Below are 19234 nucleotides of genomic sequence, written 5' to 3'. Positions count from 1 at the left end.
TCAGGTCATGACCTCACAGTTGGTGAGACTGAGCCCTATGTCGGGCTCTGTGCTGACAGAACAAAGCCTGCTTGGGATTCTGTCTCCCTCTCTCTCTGCCCCTCCCCTGCTCACTCTCTCGCTCTCAAAATAAATGAATGAATGAATGAAACTTAAAATATTTCAATATACTATCCAGACCAATTTATTTTGCTCCTCAGTCTTGGCTCAAGAAAATTCTTGCTCAAGTCTGCTGTAACTCCCTAAAGAAGAAAAGGCTATGTAGAGTCAAAAGTCTGTTTTGTGACCCTGAACAGACTGGCATACTTCTCTGCCAGACATGATTTCTCATCTTCTGTCATCCTGCCAGCTCAGAGCTGTCCCTGCTTTGGCCGGAACAGTATTGAGGCCCAGCAGAGGCTCTGGGGCACAAGGCACAGGGCTCCGGCCACCAGCGTGACCCCCGGTACCCGGGCCCTCCTGTCCCCTCACTTCCTCACACCTACCACCTGCGTCAGCAGTACCAATGAACGGAAGAGAAAGGCGCACAGTGAGACACAGCGACATGATAGAAATATATAGGGTAAAAATTATGGAGAAAAGCTAGCGCTCTGTGGATATAAATGTAACACGTGTTCCTCTTCTATCCTGGGACCACCTCACACCCACCTTTCACTCTCTCTGTTCTACACGTAGGACACTTCAGCCTGCTTTCCCCAATACTAATACTATGTTGAGACTCAAAAGTTGGTGCCATTCAAGCTACTTTCATTAATCTTTACCTGATTTTACTAAAGAATCGAGATTAAAAAACTACTTTGTCTAATATTCCCTTTAATGGGGGGGGGGTTGTGGAGGGAGTTAAATCCACCAACACATGGCTAGACCCTAAGTGAGAATTTATTACATTACTACTCTACATTTTCCAGACTAGAAACACTAGAACTCACACCATGAGTTTCTTATCCTACTGAATTCTGCCAATTTTCCTTGAAGTGTTTCTCCAGTAAAACGAGTTTTCCCTTCCTACCCCCTCCACGCCTGCTTTCAGGCCCTCAGCACCACTTACCAGTTCCTTCCAAATCTCTAAGGATAATGGCTCTGCAGTCTCCTTGGACACATTTTGCCCTGTATCATCCTAAGAACGAACTGACAAACGTAGTCTCCTGCTTAAAAACATCCCCGGCTCCCTACTGCTCATAGTCAGCTCAGTCTACAAGCCGCTCACAGGCTCCTGCGCTAGTCTCAGACCTGCCCTCCAGTCCCACCTCCCGTCACTGCACCTCCCCGAGTTTTCCCCACTCCAGCCACAACCCGCCTGCCTGGCAACGCCAGCCCCTCCTCAGTTTCCCTCTCTGCACAGTCCGTTTCCTCGGCCCTCATCTCCCCTAGCCCCACCCTGTACCCTGCTTGAAAGCTCCTTTATAAATCCTTCAAAGCAAGGCTCCTTTAGCCTTTTTCTCCATTCCTACACACGATGGCTGCCCCTCCCTCTGTGCTAGCGACTAGCAGGCTGCTGGTACCATTCTATTCTATACTGCAGCTATCAATTGAGACGTTTATCTCCCTTTCTAAATTGTAAGTTCCCTGAGGGTGGTGACTGTTTTGTTCATGTTTTAGGATAGCTTTATTGACATGTAATTTACATATCATAAAGCTCACTTTTAATGTACAATTCAGGGGTGCTTAGCGTATTCACAGAGGTGTACATACATCACTACAATCTAATGGCAGAATTCTGTTATCTATTTTATCATACTATTCGCCCCAGAAAGAAACCCTCTACTCATCAGCAGTCACCCTCTCCCTCCCAAGCCCCTGGCAATCACTTATCTACTGCCTGTTCTAGGTGGTTCGCATAAATAGACTCACACAACACGCGGTCTTTTGTGACTGGCTTTCCTCACTTAGTGTGTCATGAGGATTCATCCACATTGTTGCATGTATCAGTATTTTATTCCCTTTTTATGGCCAAATCATAATCCAGTGTATCGAGAGACCACGTTTTATTTATCTATTTATCAGTTAATGAACATTTGGGTTGTTTCTACATTTTAGCTATTATAAATAAAGCTGCTTCGAACATTCATGTAGAAGTTTTTGTGTGAACACATGTTTTCAATTCTCCTGGGTGTACACCAGAATGCTAATTATATCTGTATTATATTGTTGGCTCTATAATTAAATATATTTGACTTTTTGAGGACCTGCAGACTGTTGTACAAAGCAGCTGCACCGTCTACATTCCCATCAGCCATGCACGGAGGTTCCAATTTCTCCACATCCTCTCCAGCACTCATTATTGTCTCTTTCGTACACTAGCCATCTAAGTAGGTATGAAGTGGCACCTCACAGTCATTTTGCTTTGCGTTTCCTTTTTGTTTTTAGATTCTCAGAATCTCCAGGACCTTTTGCAAACCCTGGCATGTAAGAGTACTCAATAACTGCCTAATTGATTAACCCATTCACTCATTCACTCACTAAATATCCATCAAGTGTCTGCTATGTGCTAGCTGCTCAAGGCCAAGAACAGACAGTGCACAAAATAAGCAAAATGAATGAGGACTGGGTAAGCAAATGCCAGTAACCCTGAGTGTCTTCAGGACGAGGTGCTTCTGCGCCTCCTGGACTTCTGGTGATTGGACGGGGCCCCAAGACTTTGCCATCACTTCTACATCTACTCATCATGCGGTTATGAAGCTCCACGTCAGTCCAGGAGGATCGATTCCTATTCCAGAGCTAGGTGTAAGTGGAGTGAAGGGTGTGACAAGAGCTAATATTATTAATGCCACTGCTCTCCTGCATCCACATGGAGAAGCATCCGTTATAGCCTGGCATGCATTTCTCCTTTTCTTGGGGAATCAACCTTTCCACATGCTCACGCCTTCATTAAACAGAATTCCTGGTGCACACTACCATGCAACAGATATGGTTCTAACTGCTAAGGTTAGAGTGGTGAGCAAAACTGAGAAAATAAAAATGCCTACTTCCATGCAGCTTACGTCCTAGGGTTTACATTCACGTGTTTCAGGCAGAGAGAATGCTGCTCTTCGCTTCATGGAGGGCACGGTCCAGGCCCAGCCAGTCAGAGTAGCAGAGCCCCGTGGCTCTGGTGACTGGCCCGAGACCCACCCAAAGCCAATCCTGAGACTGTTGCCAGAATGATCAGAGGAGGGGTGCTCTTTTTCTTGAACTAGAAGATATAAGCCTAGAATTTCAAGGGATCACCATGAAGAGGCAAACTGAGTTCGCATGAACTGAACAAATGAGCAAGCAGATCTGTAAGATGCAGAGAAAGGAGGAAGCTCCTAGGACATTGCTGGAATCCCTAACTCCAGCCACGCCTGAAATATGATGCCTCTACACTTCTTGGGTATTAAAATTAATTGATCTATGTGTGTGCTTAAACCACTTTAAACTGACCTTCTCCTTTTAGGAATTAAAACCAAAAAAAGCCTTAGTTAATAACCAGAGTATTTTTTATAAGACCTAGACAAAATTAGATGAGCCAGGGTTCCTTAAATTCCACTATCAACAAAGTTTCCCTGAACCCCAGAGTCACAAGGGGCCCAGCACGGAGATGTAACCCCATAACTTGGACGACGGCCTGATTCAAACCCATGCTAGGATCTGTACTTCAGCTTGCCCACTCTGCTTTCTCTTTTCTGAGACCTGTAGGCATCTGTCAAAGAAAAATTTTGTCAGTAACGACAGGAAACTCTTCACTCCATAACCTGCCGCTCTCCCCATGCTCCTGAGACACACTTACAAAACTGAGAGTTGACAAATGGGCCCCGGGAAGCCCAATGCTGGCCCCGCTCTTCGGTGAAACTTCAGCTTCTTCGTCTTTCTGCTACACAATTTTATTTCCACTGAGGGGTTAACAGCAACACTTCTACCCTAAGGAATGTTGCCTTTTGAACTAGACCTCAAAGTAGTAAGGAAATGAAATAATTCAGATTTTTTTTTCTTTTAGGAAGGAGAGGCAAAATAAAGCTGGTTTCCTGAAATTACTCATGAAAGTAAACTCTCAATGTGGCAAAAATGATAAGAACTTCTCTGTGAACAAAAGAGGTAAAGGTTATGAGGAAGCAGCTTGGGTCACTGAGGCAGAGAGATCACAGGATTAGAACCTTGGAAGTTTCTAAAGCCAAAGGAGCAGGTTCCTACAGCTGATTCACAGGGCAACTACCCCAGGCTCTCAGGATAAGAGGAAGATTATCAATAGCCAGGTCTTACTCACCTAGAAGTTTCCCATGCCCACTCAGCTTAAATGCCTGAGGACTCACTTTGTTAAAAATCCCCAGTGAAGCTGAGGAGACTCAAGAGAGATGTACCAGATACCTTCCTTCAGTCAGGGGCATCTGGGTGGCTCAGTAGGTTGAGCAACCGACTTCAGCTTAGGTCATGATCTCATGGCTTGTGAGTTCGAGCCCCACATCGGGCTCTGTGATGACAGTTTGGAGCCTGGCACCTGCTTCGGGCTCTGTGTCTCCCTCTCTCTCTCTCTGTCTCTCTGCTCTTCCCCAACTTGCTCTCTCTCTCTCAAAAATAAATATTAAGAAATAAAAAAAAGAAAGTCAGAATAGGCAGTGAGGAAATAAAGTCATTAAACAGACTCACAATGGCTAAAGTAGGCAGAGAGACTTACGAGAAAAAAGTATTTGCACAGGAAAGAGGTTAAGGAAAGGTTCCTCTGAAAAAAATCACAGTTGAGGTAGGGGTCTAGCAGCAGATCAGGATGAGAAAGGGACTCCAGATGAGGGAAAACCTAGCATTCTAAGATCACCCAGCAAATGTGAAGATTAGTTATTTTGGAAACACAAATTGGAATTTGTGTATTCAAATAAGAATTATGCCCTTCAAAGCAGTCACACTGAGAAAGCGTATGCTTATCCCAAGGGTATTTTCTCTGTTCAATTTCCAAGCCATTTTCATGGTTTAGAAGAGTCTCAACATCTTTGGAAATTAATGTATTTTTTAAATATAGCTCTCGATTTTTCTGACCAACTCTGATGAATAGGGTCAATGATCAAGCTCAGGAAGACTGGTTTAGGTGGCAAAGAGAAGGGGAGCGACAAAGTGATGACCCAGGTTTTCTCCGGTGACTGAGAAGCTGGGCCTGAGTCAATTCCAACAGGGAGCACGATGCATGGCAGACTCCGTGAGACAGGGGAACGCCCGACTCTGCCACCAGCTGAGACCGCCGTGGAAGGCACTCCTGAGTCGAATCGTTAAGGCTCAACAGGGATTCTTCCAGGTAGATAATGGCATACGTTCTGGGGTATGTTTGCTTTTTCAAAGGTTCCTCGCTGGGGCGCCTGGGTGGCTCAGTCAGTTAAGCATCTGACTTCAGCTGAGGTCATGATCTCGTGGTTGGTGGAGTCGAGCCCCACATCGGGCTCTGTGCTGACAGTGTGGAGCCTGCTTGGGATTCTCTCTCCCTCTCCCTCTCTCTTAGTGCCCTTCCCCCTGTTTGTGTTGTCGTTCTCTCTCTCAAAATAAATAAACGTTAAAAAAATAAATAAACAAACAAACAAACATTAAAAAAGAAAAAGGCTCCACACTCCCGGGAGGGAGTCAGGAGGTGTGACGGAGGGATTTGTGCCCCAGTCATCGGTCCAGATCTTCCCGCATTAGTTGCCATCTGAATTTTCAAGTAAAAAAACAACTGGAATATACACTCCACTGAAATAAAACTACTGCTTTCCTTGTAAAATGTGTCACATCCTATACCAACGCGTGATACTGGTAACTGTCATTAAAAAATCATGCTGCGCAACAGTGTCATTATCTCTTATAGAACTACCGAGGAATAAGAGCAATTTGAGTATGATTGGGAAGAATGAATACATTAGCATAATAAAATACAAGTGACAGAAATTCCTAGAAGTTACTTGATTAGTTACGGCCGTTTAGAAGAAAACACATCATTTTACATACTTGCTAGCTTTCTTCTTACAGTTTCCATACTGAGCCTATGTTGTAATGTATTAAAAGATTTGAAATATTAAAGAATTCCTAGAAGGGTCATTCTCAACAATTTGAACTGTGTGTTTTTTTTAAAAGGAAACATGTATTTGCCTTGATTTTCCAAGATTAATATGCCTATTCAAACATGTATTTACAAGAAAATCTACTTGCTGCCCCTAAATTATCACAGTGTGATTAGGTGGCATCTAAAAATGAGCTCTGAGTTCCTAATTTTCGTGTGTGAATTTCGGTTATCACATTGTTTGGGGCTGTTTTGTATAAAAAGGATATTACCTGTCACTCATATACCTCTCCTGAGCATAGTGTTTCTTCTATTCCGCTTTATTTTAGTTCTCTGTTGAAACAGAACATGCAGTGTCATGTAAGACAGAAAACAGCTCGGACGTGCTCAAGGAGTTTAATTACAGAACTGAGGGACTTTAATAGCTATTTGTCCATAATTTAAATCTACATACTTATAAGCTCAGAATTTATGGAAGGTTTATATCCTAACAAATATGGATTCTATAAGATTCATCTTTCACTTGCAATCCTATCCTATGTGTAATTCAAAATGTTATCAAGAGGTGTCCGGGTGGCTCAGTTGATTAAACATCTGACTTCAGCTCAGGTCATGATCTCACGGTTCCTGGGTTCAAATTCTGCATCGGGCTCTGTGCTGACAGCTGGAAACCTGGAGCATGCTTCGGGGTCCTATGTCTCCCTCTCTCTCTGCCCCTCTCCTGCTTGTTCTCTCTCTCTCTCTCACTCAAAAATAAATTTAAACATTAAAAAAAAAGACAAAATGCTATTGCAATTGTTTCTTCCTTATCATATTACTGTGAGGCTAAAATTAAATCCCACACCACAGTGTATGTGAACTGGCATCCATCGTGACACAAAGAAAGGGATACATGATACAATTATGGTGGTTTCCTAAAGGCCTTAATTTAACCGGTGTAGATCAAGGAGAATACTGAAGTGGGGAGCTCTATTCTAGACGAACCCAGCAATGGCCAAGATGCTGTTTACGGACACTCACCACCACCACTTCATGGCTCACACATAACTGCTCACAGGCTACCCTGTGCAATGCTCGATGGCAAAATTTGACAGAGTTTTAGTTTCCCATTATAATCAAAGAAAATATTTTTACATTATGTTATTACTTGAGTCATGCAATTATTATATGAATACAGGTAGGTCCGATGAACTCTTCTATCTTATTTTAATGATCTAATTTTCCATTACATGAGTGAACAATAAAAAGCAAACAGATGTCATTTTAGCAACCCATGTTTAACATCAACAAAATCATCTATCATAGATATTTATCAAATTTTTAATATTCAACTGCTTCTCTGCTTTGAAAAACGTGGTGCTGTCTGACCTGGAAGTACTCCGGACATGAATCACGGCCGCCAGCAGAGATGCAGGGAAGCGGTTACAATCTGAAATCTGAAAAGAGGGACCATTTGAGAAATTAAAACCCAAATAACAAAGCATAAAAGAAAAAAAGCATAGCATTGAAAATTCTTCTAAAAGCTGTCAAAAATGTTAAATAATTTTTGGCAGATAATATCAAAATTTGTGTTTATTTATAGTTGATCACAACACATTTGCCTGAAATGTGAATTTCTGCTTAAGTACATTTTCCATGAACATTTCTTGAGATTCTTTTCCATGCCAGGCTGGAGTTATTTCCCTCTCTCTCTCTCTCTCTCTGGGTCTCAACTTTCCAATGCTTTTTCTCATTAAAAACGCACAATTCAGAAGGCAATAAGGAAAAAACTGGTGCATTTCACCACATAAAAATTTAAACATCCTGTTTGGGAATACAAAATGACTACAAACACAATAAAGACAAAAAACCCAACTAAAAAAATTCATACTATGACATAAAAGGACTAATTTCATTTATACAGAAAGATCAACTTGAATTATTAAGAAAAACATAAACAAGCCTATAGAAAAACAAGCAAAGGACAGGACAAGCCCTCAGAGAAACACAAATGTCCAATGAATGCATAAATAATCATCCTTACTCAAAACTAAAGAAAATACACATTTAAATAACAAGGATTATTGGTCTTCCCTTATCAGACTACAAAGATTGACAAGCTTCATAATCATAACCTAAAGCAACAACACTGGAAAAAGGAATTTTCAAAACTTGCCAATGGGAGTAAAAGCTGGCAACATTTTTTGAAGGGCCCTTTAGAAATATCCGAGCAAATTTAAAATGCATAGCCCCCGACTGCAGTTCTGAGAATTTATTTTACAGATAAACTTACATGGACTCTTGTTCTAAAAGCAAAAGATCAGTAACTAACTGTTCTTCAGTGGACAGCTGGTTCATTAAATTATGATACATCCGAACAGCGGAGTACCGTGCTATTGGGAAAAACGAAGTGCATCTACACGAGCTGATATGAAAGGGTTTCAAGACATATCGCTAAGAGATGAATAATACGCACAGCAGGGCAAAATCGCATTTGAGTAAAATTTTTAAAAGCATATACCTACATACATGCACGTAAATACATACATACACACATTATACACACGCATACACACACATGCACTCATCTACACAAAAAATTTCTTAAAGATATAAATAAAGAACTAGACGCAGTGGTAAACGGCCAGTTTACCAAGTTAGATACATAGTAAGGAAAACTGAAAACAGACCTTGTTTTCAATGAGTGGCTATGAGGAATGTCACTTAGGATGATAATCTATTATATTCACTCAAATGCAGATACTGTAAGATTCCGTTTACTGAAAGTACAAAAACAGGAAAAGTGTAGCTATGTGAGGACAGTGGTCTACCCTGGAGGGCGGCCCCTGGGACATCAGGATAGGAACGTGCTATTTCTCGATCTGGGTGTGGAAGCTCATCAGAGTGCCCCCTTTCGTGCACATTTCTGTATACTCATTATAGTTCCGTGAGACGTTTCGTGAAAAAGCCAAATGCTGGCAGTCTTCTACAGCATTATTCAAATTGTACTTTATATTGTGAAGACTATAGTCTATTCTAATCTTTCCAAACTGGTAACCTCGAATGGGCATTACTCCCAACTTTATGACTCAGATAATGACCTGACAACTTGGTCTACTGACCCATAATACATTTTTAATTATATTTCCACATATTATGTGTAAGGATCATTACTCTGGCATAATTAAAAGGGTGGGTTTATTTTAAGTTGTCCTGAAACAGCAAAAGACGCTTCCTCTATGTACCTTTGCTTTTGCCCTATGCCTTTCTCAGCTCCTGAAAAGTATCTTACAATTTTCTTTCTTTTTTTAAGTTTTTATCTTCAGTGCACCTTAAGTTATAAGCAGAGACAGATGTGAAGTGACAGCTATTTCAAGACAATGACTATCAATAAAAAGAGAAAGCTAAGAAGAGGTATACTTGAAGGAGAAAAAAAAGACTTGAACAAACACTAAGAATCTGCAGCTTTTCAGTGCATCGAATCTTTAAAAAAAAGAAAATTCCTTCTCTCCACCATGAAACAAACTCCAGCTTCTATGAAGGTATGGACTGACATTCAGACAATCACTTCATATTTTGAGTGGTCCTGTGCTATTATTATCTGACCAATGTTTACTCCATATGTGCATGGGTTATGCCAGGAGTGGGGGATACTTCAGTGAATGAAAGCCCACTCCCCGCTTCCACGGAAATTATAGACAGACCAGTCAGGAAGATGGAGATGAATCACAAAATTATTCATATCAGAGTACAAGGATATATGATATGGAGGAAAAGAACTCAGTTCTCTGAGTAAACTATTAAGACTGGAGAATCAGAAAACACTTATAGAGAAAGTACAATTTAAGTTGCAATTTGAGGATGAAACAGGATTTAGCTGAGTAAACATCACACATCTACCATGTGCAAGGCACTCCCTGGCCCCAGGAATAAAGCATAAACATGTAGCATTATGTTTCTCTAGGCATTTATGTCCTTGATGAATAAACCTAAACTGGTAGCAGTTTCCAGTGACTTTGTGGCAAGGGTTAAATTTGCATAACGAATAACCTGAGAAATATAAAAGCACTCAAGTATGGTTTAAAAAAAATTTTTTTTATGTTTAGTTTTACTGAGACAGAGAAGAACAGAGCATAAGTGGGGGAGGAGCAGAGAGAGAGGGAGACACCGAATCCGAAGCAGGTTCCAGGCTCTGAGCTGTCAGCACAGAGCCCGATGCGGGGCTCAAACCCACGAACTGTGAGAACATGAGCTGAGCCGAAGTCAGAAGCTTGACTGACTGAACCACCCAGGCGCCCTCAAGAATGGCTTTTAGAAAAATTTTTCATGTTTGTTTATTTTTGAGAGAGAGAGTATAAGGGAGGAGGGGCAAAGAGAGAGACAGACAGACAGACAGAATCTGAAGCAGGCTCCAAGCTCCGAGCTGCTAGCACATGAGCTCATGTGGGTCTCAAACTCACAGACCATGAGATCATGACCTGAGCTGAAGTCGACTGCTTAACTGACTGAGCCACCTAAGCGCCCTCGCCCTTTTTTTTTTTTTGAATTGTGGTTACCAGAGAATTTCAAATTACCTATATGGCTCACATTACCTTTCTGCTGGAGAAGCACTGATCTAGAGAATGCGAAAGACTCTGAAAACATTACCCTAATCAAAATATTATTTACCTTTTCCATAAAAGCAAAGACAGGCAGAAACGCCACCTCAGCTCTAAAGCCAGAGAAGGTGTGCCAGCATTCACAACAGGCGCCTCTGCCTTCGTGAAATCACACTCGGAGTTCAAAGGCACCAGAGACCTGCATAGGCCATCATGAGCTCCACTACAAGCTCCATGTAAAGAATATAGCTGTGATTTTATTTTATTTTATTTCTTTTAAGTTTACTTATTTATTTTGAGAGAGTGTGTGCGCACAGAGCGGGAGGGGCAGAGAAAAGGAGAGTCAGAATCCCAAGCAGGTTCCGTGCTATCAGCGCAGAGCCCAACTGTGAGCTCAGGAGTCAGATTCCCAACCAACTGAGCCATCCAGGTACCCCAATACAGCTGTGATTTTAAAACAAAGTATAAAACTACGTAAGTGAAACAATCTAGTAACAATAGTTTCCCTTTCAAAAGGCAGCATTTTCATATGTCCCATGAATGAAAATCCATAATGCTTACATGCTTTGTGATAATGCCATGAAGGGCCAATAAATGTCCAAAAGGACCACAGAGGAGGGTCCCCAAGCAGAAATCATGGAAGCACAATTAAGCTAATAAATAAGTAAATAAGTTAAATACCCACTTGGTTCAGTATGAGATGTTATACACTTTTCTCCCATTGGATATAAATAAATTCAAAATTTTATATATACCTCACCTTTTCCTATCATGACAATCCAAACCTCAATGTCTTCATTTTTGTCAGTATGATAGGCCCCTGACCACGAATGCCATCTCTCACACTAATCATGCCTTCATGTGTTCCACTTGTGTTACTGATTATTCCTTTTATTTGTGATACTACATTTGTATTTTAGAATGAAAATTTTCCCATATTTTTTATTGTATATTTTATCTTTACTTAATTACACTGTATCAGGTTTCAAGTAGGAAAGAGATAATATAATCAAATTGAATAATTTGAGGTGGGTTTAATTTAAGGGCTATTCAAAAAAAGGTTGGCAGGGTAGGAGAGCCTGTATTATGGGATAATACAGACTCCAGAAGTAGCGAGAGCAAGTGACCCTCCTTGGCGTGAGGGATGAGAAGCCATGTGCAGAGAGAGCTTGGCCCAACACAGCTACTGCACTGGGGGGCAGGGAGCGGGGGTCCAGGCCAGCTTCCAGCACCCCTGCATAAAACTGGGATCTTCTCCTGCTTTCCCCACCTGACCCTTTTAACTACAAAGTTGAGAAACTATTCCCAAGTCAGCTAAAGTTGTGTGTAATACTTCTTTTTCCAAGAAAAAGATGAAAACTCCCATGTGTTCATCCATTTAGATACAACTTAATTATTGTAACCTTGATAAAATTTTCTTTGAACTACATATTTGGTTTTTTTAATGTTTATTTATTTATGGGGGGGTGGGGGCAGAGAGAGAGAGAATCCCAACCCAACCTCCGGAATAAAGTTCTTTTAGCCATTGACAACCTAATACCCAATTGATTCTAGAAACTCTCATTTACTTAAATCCTTCATTGCCTTCAAAGAGTTACTTACTCTCCTGAAAACTCTAACCCAGTGCAATCGGATCAGAAACAACCCCTTGCTATAACAAGTATTTTATAACATCCCTTTCCTATCTTGAAGTGAAATTCATAGATAAATAGCCTATCTATACACATGAATTCCAGAAAAGGAGAAATAAAAGGCTACAATTCAATAAGCAAATTCTCAGGCCCGACTACAGCAGCAGTCATCACGAGCAGTCAGTCATCAGGTGCCTGCGGCTGTGGGTAGATTACTGTGAGTGCAACAACTATAAACACAAACTGACCGAGGCATGTGCAGTGTTGTCAGCCCAGAAATCATGATTTGCACTGCTGTCAATAATGCCATTTCAAAACGCTAAACAACTCTAAGAAAATTCCAAAAAACGTTAAATATACGTCAATCTTACAATTTGGAATTTCCACTTCTGGAATATATGGTATATAATCAAGCCATAAAAAATACCTTAGAACTTCTAGGCTCTTGTAATTATAAACATACTATTTGCCTACATGAATATTGGGTAAGTGTTTGTACGCTTTGCAGAGTAAGACACTCTTTGTCATACAGGGCTGTCCTGGGTTCTTTAAGACATTTATCATCCCCGGTGTCCATCAAGAAATGCAAGTTGGGGCTCCTTCCACACTCCCTAAGGGGCGCTGTGCTGTGGACACTTCCAGCCCCCCAGCTTTGAAAGTTATAACATCAGCCCAGAGTTCTCTCTCCACTTCCTAACTCGATTCGACACTGAGGTCCGGCATCATCTTGAACTGATACTTCATGTCTGAAGCACATCTTATTCGACTGCAAATCGTCCTTACCACCCAGGTGACAGTTACTATGAGGATCAAGTGAGATGTAGCAGGTTGCCTGCTTCGCTTACTGCCTGGCAGAGATCACATTTTCTTATACATATGACCTGTTTCCTCAACCAGGTTGTAAGCTTTCTGAAGGGAAGGGAGATGTCCTGGAGATCTTTGCACACCCACTCTAAGTACTCAGTAAACTCTGGTGGCCCACATCTTTCTTCCCTCCCCGCCCGGTCCTGCACTCTGTGAAAATGTTCATAAATAATAAACTGAGTCCAAGAATGGAGCAAAGAACTACAATTATAATGGGAACTTTCTTTCTGCCATTACTGAAGTCATTATTGTAACCGGCCAAGCATAGGAAGGGCTGTCAAAAAACTGTCACCTAACCCTCCTGAAAACCTACAAAGTAGGATTAGTTGATAAATGCTTTTAAAGGAGACACTGCACTCTAGGATGGGACCTATCTCTAAATTCGTACTGATTCCGTCACCTTTAAGGTTTCAAATGTTTTTCTCTATTTTCAGATCTATAATTTGGAAGAGCTGTATCAGATGACGTCACAGTCAAACTCTGCAAAATCCTTTAAATTGCCTACTTCATACAGTACACAGTTTCTGTTAAACAACTAAAGTGTGTAAAATTTTATGATGCATACATAATGAAGAGTATTTAATAAGTATATGTATATGCAAATTTTTATCTCTAGTATTTTGTATTTCCACAAGAAGAAAGTAGAAGTGTAGCATACCATATTTCATTCTATGAAAATAAACTTGATTTTTTTTTAAGTTTTACGATATGATTAGTAGTAACAATTTCTTGCCCTCCATGTACCTGGGAGCTATATGTCTACTGTTGAGGATCACTGTTCTGGAAAAGCCTAAATTTGCCACTTAGATCACTTAAAATAGAAAAAAGTTCCAGCAATAAAGATGTAGGGACTAATCCTACCTCTAATGTCCATATCTTACACAAAAACACACAAGGACATTGATTTCTGATTCTAGCTCTTTATCTCACTTGATTCAGTGTTCTTGGAGACAGATTTTAAAACCAGTTCCAAGAACACTATTAAAATATGCACAGTCAAGGAAAAGTCTGTTTCCTGAAATGTAACCCAGGGGGGAAAATACCCAAAACTGGAAAAGAAATACTTTTAAGACAGAATAAAGATGGACTTCTCCATTTATGAATTACCTTTATAATTTTTAACAAGAATTTTTTAAAAATGAAGCAAAAGCTTTATGATTCCCCCACAAAAATATTTCATCCCTAGTTTTCATACTTCAAAGGCATGGCACCTGCTTTAGAAATTACAGCAATATCTACTGCTCCTAAGAAGTACCAATTTAAAATATGCTGCTGGATGGCTTTGGAGGGTAGACTGCATTCGTGGCCTCAGTTAACACCTCTCTGCATCCTCGCCCTCTGCCTCTAACTTCGTAGTCCCTTCCCACTCACCGTGGCCTAGCTGTGTGACTTGCTCTGGTCATTAGGAGGTTAGCAAATAGGATGACAGAGAAGCTTGAAAAGCATGGCCCATTTCCAGCCCCTTGAAAAAAGACTATGACCTGTGCTACTGCCAGGAGGAAACATCCCGGCTGGCCTCCCGGAAGGATGCTGAAGACTTAGACAGAATAGCTGAATCCCGTTGGCAGAGGCCATCTTTGCCTGAGCCAGCTGACCATCAAGCACGCAGGAGAGCGTCACAAGGGCTGTGTGCTGTACCCGAGCTGCCTGCAGGACCACGAGAGAGCCCAGCAGAGACCATGTGCATCCCTCGGCCATCCTGTAGATACCAATGGCTATTGCTGAAGCTACTGGATTTTGCAGTGGTTCATTGTGCAATATTATTGTGGCAAGAGATAGATGATACACGAATTATACTCGCAACAACCAAAATGAAATCATAGAAGAGCTGTTGGGATTAAACCTGAATCAATCCAGGGGAGGCACGATGCTGTGTGTGGATCCCACTGTGGGGAATCAAGCTCTTCCTTGGACACTAATCAAGCTCCTTACACAGGAGAGGTCTTGATCAATGCAGGCTGCATCCGTGGTGTCTCCTGTTGTTCATTCACAACCGTTTACACTCAGCATATCAGAGAACACTGTGATGGCAAATTTTAGGAATGTGTCGTGAGGACATATTAGCAGCATTATTTCTACTAGGAACAAAATCAGAAACAAAAAATCAATAAGGAACTGAGTTACATCTATATGATGGAATATGCATTATTTAAAACTGAGGATGTTCTTTATTTAGTTATCTAGAAAGATCTCTATTAATAATTATTGAACAGGGGTGCCTGGGTGGCTTAGTCGGTTAGGCGTCTGACTTTGGCTTAGGTCACGATCTCATGGTTGGGGGGTTCGAGCCCCACGTCGGGCTCTGTGCTGAAAGCTAGCCTGCTTCATATTCTGTGTCTCCCTCTCTCTCTGCCCCTCCCCTGCTCACGCTGTCTCTCTCTCTCTCTCAAAAATAAATGAAACATTTTTAAAAATTAAAAAAAATAGTCATTGAACAAAAATCTAGTTATAAAACAGCATGATGAGTATACTGGCATTACATAGACTGCACTTCTAACTTTTCTGCATGTCTAAAAATTGTCATAAAGAAACATTAAAATAAAGGTAGTGTGCACAGTGTCATTCTTTCATAAATTTAAAAAGAAATCGTTTTGTGGCAAAATAAAAGTTAGAAAATTACACAAAACAGTTTATTAGTTATTATAAAGAAAACACTCTTATTAACTACCACCCAGGTCAAAAAAAGGACTTTTCTAGCCACCCCAGAAGGCCCTCCATGAACTTCTTCCTTTCTTCCCAAAGTAAACAAACTATCTTGAACTTACAGTAATTACTTCCTTGCTTTTCTTTATGATTTCATTACCCCACTGTATGACCTTGGTCAATGTAGTTAAGTCTTAACCCATTTTTTAAAATTTCATATGCCTTTTAAGTTACATATAATCTATGTCCCCCTCCATCCTTTTCTCTACCTTACAATTTATTCATTAAAAAACCCGGATCTGAGTAAGTCATGGCATGAAAGGCACAGCCCAGGAAACACTGTCACAGCTCTGAACGGTGACAGATGGCAGCTACGCTTACGGCGAGCATACCATAAAACAGAGCCTTGTCCAATCTCTATGTTGTACACCTGAAACTGATGTAACACTGCGTGTCACCTCTACTTCAACTTTGAAAATTAAAAAGACAAATCAGGGCCATTTGAGCGGTGGCGTTTCCACAGTATGGATTCTGCTGCCTTCACACTCCTGGTACAGGTGCACACGCTGCACTGTCCTCTGAATTTCCTGCAAACTGGCAGCTGGATTCAGAGGCTTGAAAAAACTTGAGATTCAATCCATTTGGTGGGATGCTCTTTCATCAGGAAGCACATAATATCTGGTTTGTGCTGGTTTCTAATGTTTGCAGCCAGTGTCACTCACGATTTGGCTCCATTAAATTAACAGGGATTGCTAAATGGTCATACTCAATTTCTCTCATTTCATTTTCATTTACTGAGTGGAAAAATTTTAGGAGATTCTTATCGTCTACTACTTGGTTACCCTGTAGTCAGTTCATACAAGAAAGGTGGGATAAATATTTGATTCTCTTCTGACTACTTTTAAAAAAATGTTTTTTATTTATTTTTGAGAGAGAAAGACAGAGTGAGCAGGGGAGGGTCAGAGAGAGAGAGGGAGATACAGAATCTGAAGCAGGCTCCAGGCTCTGAGCTGTCAGCACAGAGCCTGACGTGGAGCTCGAACCCACGAACTGTGAGATCATGACCTGAGCCGAAGTCGGACACTTAACCAACTGAGCCACCCAGGTGCCCCCTGACTACTTTTAAGGTAACGAATGGGTGTTCCATTAATCTCAGGTGGTAACCAATAATTTTTTTTCATATCATGAGATGTCACAGATTTAAACATATTTGCAACCCTTATTTTGAACCTCAAATTGTCCCAGTTTTTACCACTAGGATCGTCTTCAGGTTGGCTTCTGAGTCCTCCTGACGTGGCTCTAGTCTGTGACTGCTCCGTTTCTCCCACCGCTGAGGGGTACTCCAGGCTCATCTACTCTTCCCAGTTATTTCCGGTGTTGAAAGCTCACTCTTTAGGATATTTCTTAGGAAGAGTTCATAGGAACAATATTTCCTCCCCTGACCGCTTGCATGTAAATAATAGTCAGTGTCCTTTATACTTGAAGGTCAATTTTCCTAGACATACAAAGTACAGGCTTACATGTTTTCTTTGAGTACCTTAAATATGTTATTCCATTCTCCTGCTGGAATATGGGGCTCGAACTCATGAAATGTGAGATTATGATCTGAGCCAAAACCAAGAGTTGGATGCTTAATCAACTGAGCCACCCAGGCACCCTGTCTCTGAGATTTTTTTCTAATTCAGATATATGCTGTTCTTTCATGCCTTATATAATTTTGAAAAGAATGTTTTACTCCCTTTTGAAATAGTATACTTTAATTTTTTTAAGTATGTCTTTTTGGCATGTTTTCATTGGCTATAAGAATATTATTCTGTTCCTCTTTTTTTTTTATAGTATGTTTGTATGGAATGTAATCTTGCTAGTATTCCGTACTTCTGTGAAATTTTATGAAACTCCAGAATATTAACAAGATTAAATCCCATAAACTTACTATGAAAAGAGAAAAGAATAAGGAACAGAGCAATATCCTTACAATGAAGACATGCCAAGAAGACATGCTTTCAAAAATTCAAATATAATATACTATTTCAAGAGGGCAATATGATATACTAGTTCAAGAGGGCAAAAGATTATTTTCAAATTTTATATTTTCAAATTTTTATAAGACTTAAAAGGACCATATACATCTGAATTAGAAATATATATATTCATATAGTCTCTCTTTATTACCTTTCCCTCCCCTGTGTGCAAAGCTCTGAGGAGGCAGGGACCACCTCTATTTCGCTCATCAGTATATTCCTAACGTCTGGCAGATGGCAGATGTTCAGTAAATAGTCCATGAAGGAATGTATGGAAAAGTTCACTAAAATGTTAACAGTCGTAATCTCTGGGTGGCAAGATTTAGAAAAATGTCTTCCAAAGCTTTGTGTGTTGCTGATTTGGATAAATTCTTTTATAATGAGTGAAGAATTTTCATATTCAGAGCAAAGAATTATTCATTTTCAATGTGAAAGAAGGAAAGTTTGTACGTGAAAATGATCTATGTACATACTATAGAAAGAAAGAAAGAAAGAGAGAGAGAGAGAGAGAGAGAGAGAGAGAGAGAGAGAGAGAGAGAGAGAAAGGAAGGAAGGAAGGAAGGGAAGGAAGGAAGGAAGGAAGGAAGGAAGGAAGGAAGGAAGGAAGGAAGGAAGGAAGGAAGGAAGGAAAGAAGAAAAAAGAAAAGAAGGAAGGGAGGAAGGAAGGAGGGAGGGAAAGAAGGAAAGGAGGGAGGGAGGGAGGAGGGAAGGAGGGAGGGAGGAAGGAGTAACCCTGTCTCCCTATCCCTCCCACCCCCTCCCTGCATATGACTTCTATTCATGAAGGAAGCCTCTGGTGTCAGAGGTGATCAGGCTGAGTTTTACTAAGGAAGACTAGGTTTAGAGTTTGTGAAAAGGAAGTCAGCAACCACCCATTTGCCCTCCATGCTATATTTGACAGGTTTTACTATGCAGCTCAGAAAACATGGTAATAGGACTTCTTGTGGTGAGAGTAAAGGATTAAAAAAGCAAAGAACCTTGTTGCCATAGATTGGCACTACATTGAAAATGGCTCACAGTGCCTGCAATTCATGGAACAAAGATAACATCTTGTCGTACAATCTGCACTCCAAGGCGTCCCAAATATACAACCAAGAAATGCCCATGGCACTGACGCAAAAGCACCAAACAGAACAATCCCAAACAAGAACGAGATGAAGCCTTAATTTGCCTAACTGGGCCTTCATATATCTATTAGCGAAAACATAAGAGATGAACTGCCTCATAAAACAGATGGTCTTCTCCAGCGCCCCCCCCCACCTTTTTTTTAACAAGATAATTAAAGGAAACTAAGGAGTAAAAATCTTGTTAAATTGGCTAAGGAAAATGATTTCATTTGAAGTAGAATGCATGAGTTTTGGAGAAAGGATTTCAAGTTTCCCCTCGGAGCTAACTCAGGGCACCTGGCAAAGCCCACCTGAGAAGGGGAAGGCTCTCCTAGGGCAAAGGCCTCCCAGACAGCGGGGAGCAGCCTGGCAGACCCCATTAACAGAGGCAAAGAGAAGGCTGAGGGGAACATGCCCT

The 19234-nt window shown here is 40.9% G+C and overlaps 1 protein-coding gene across 8 annotated transcripts in view; it reads right to left on the bottom strand.

Annotated features, from left to right (window-relative positions):
* APBB2 (amyloid beta precursor protein binding family B member 2) overlaps nucleotides 1-19234 on the bottom strand; it is a 381984-nt gene that overhangs the window by 199388 nt on the left and 163362 nt on the right. For all 8 annotated transcript variants that reach the window (XM_029946674.1, XM_029946692.1, XM_029946683.1 and 5 more), the window contains exon 5: nucleotides 7343-7410. In XM_029946674.1, coding sequence (XP_029802534.1) covers nucleotides 7343-7361 — 19 coding nt within the window. In that variant the 5' untranslated portion in view covers nucleotides 7362-7410. The remainder of the gene's footprint in view (nucleotides 1-7342; nucleotides 7411-19234) is intronic.

Source organism: Suricata suricatta, chromosome 1 (genome assembly GCF_006229205.1).
Source record: "Suricata suricatta isolate VVHF042 chromosome 1, meerkat_22Aug2017_6uvM2_HiC, whole genome shotgun sequence".
Lineage (NCBI taxonomy): Eukaryota > Metazoa > Chordata > Mammalia > Carnivora > Herpestidae > Suricata > Suricata suricatta.
Note: the sequence above shows the minus strand (reverse complement) of the source record. Positions and strands in the feature narration are given on the sequence as shown.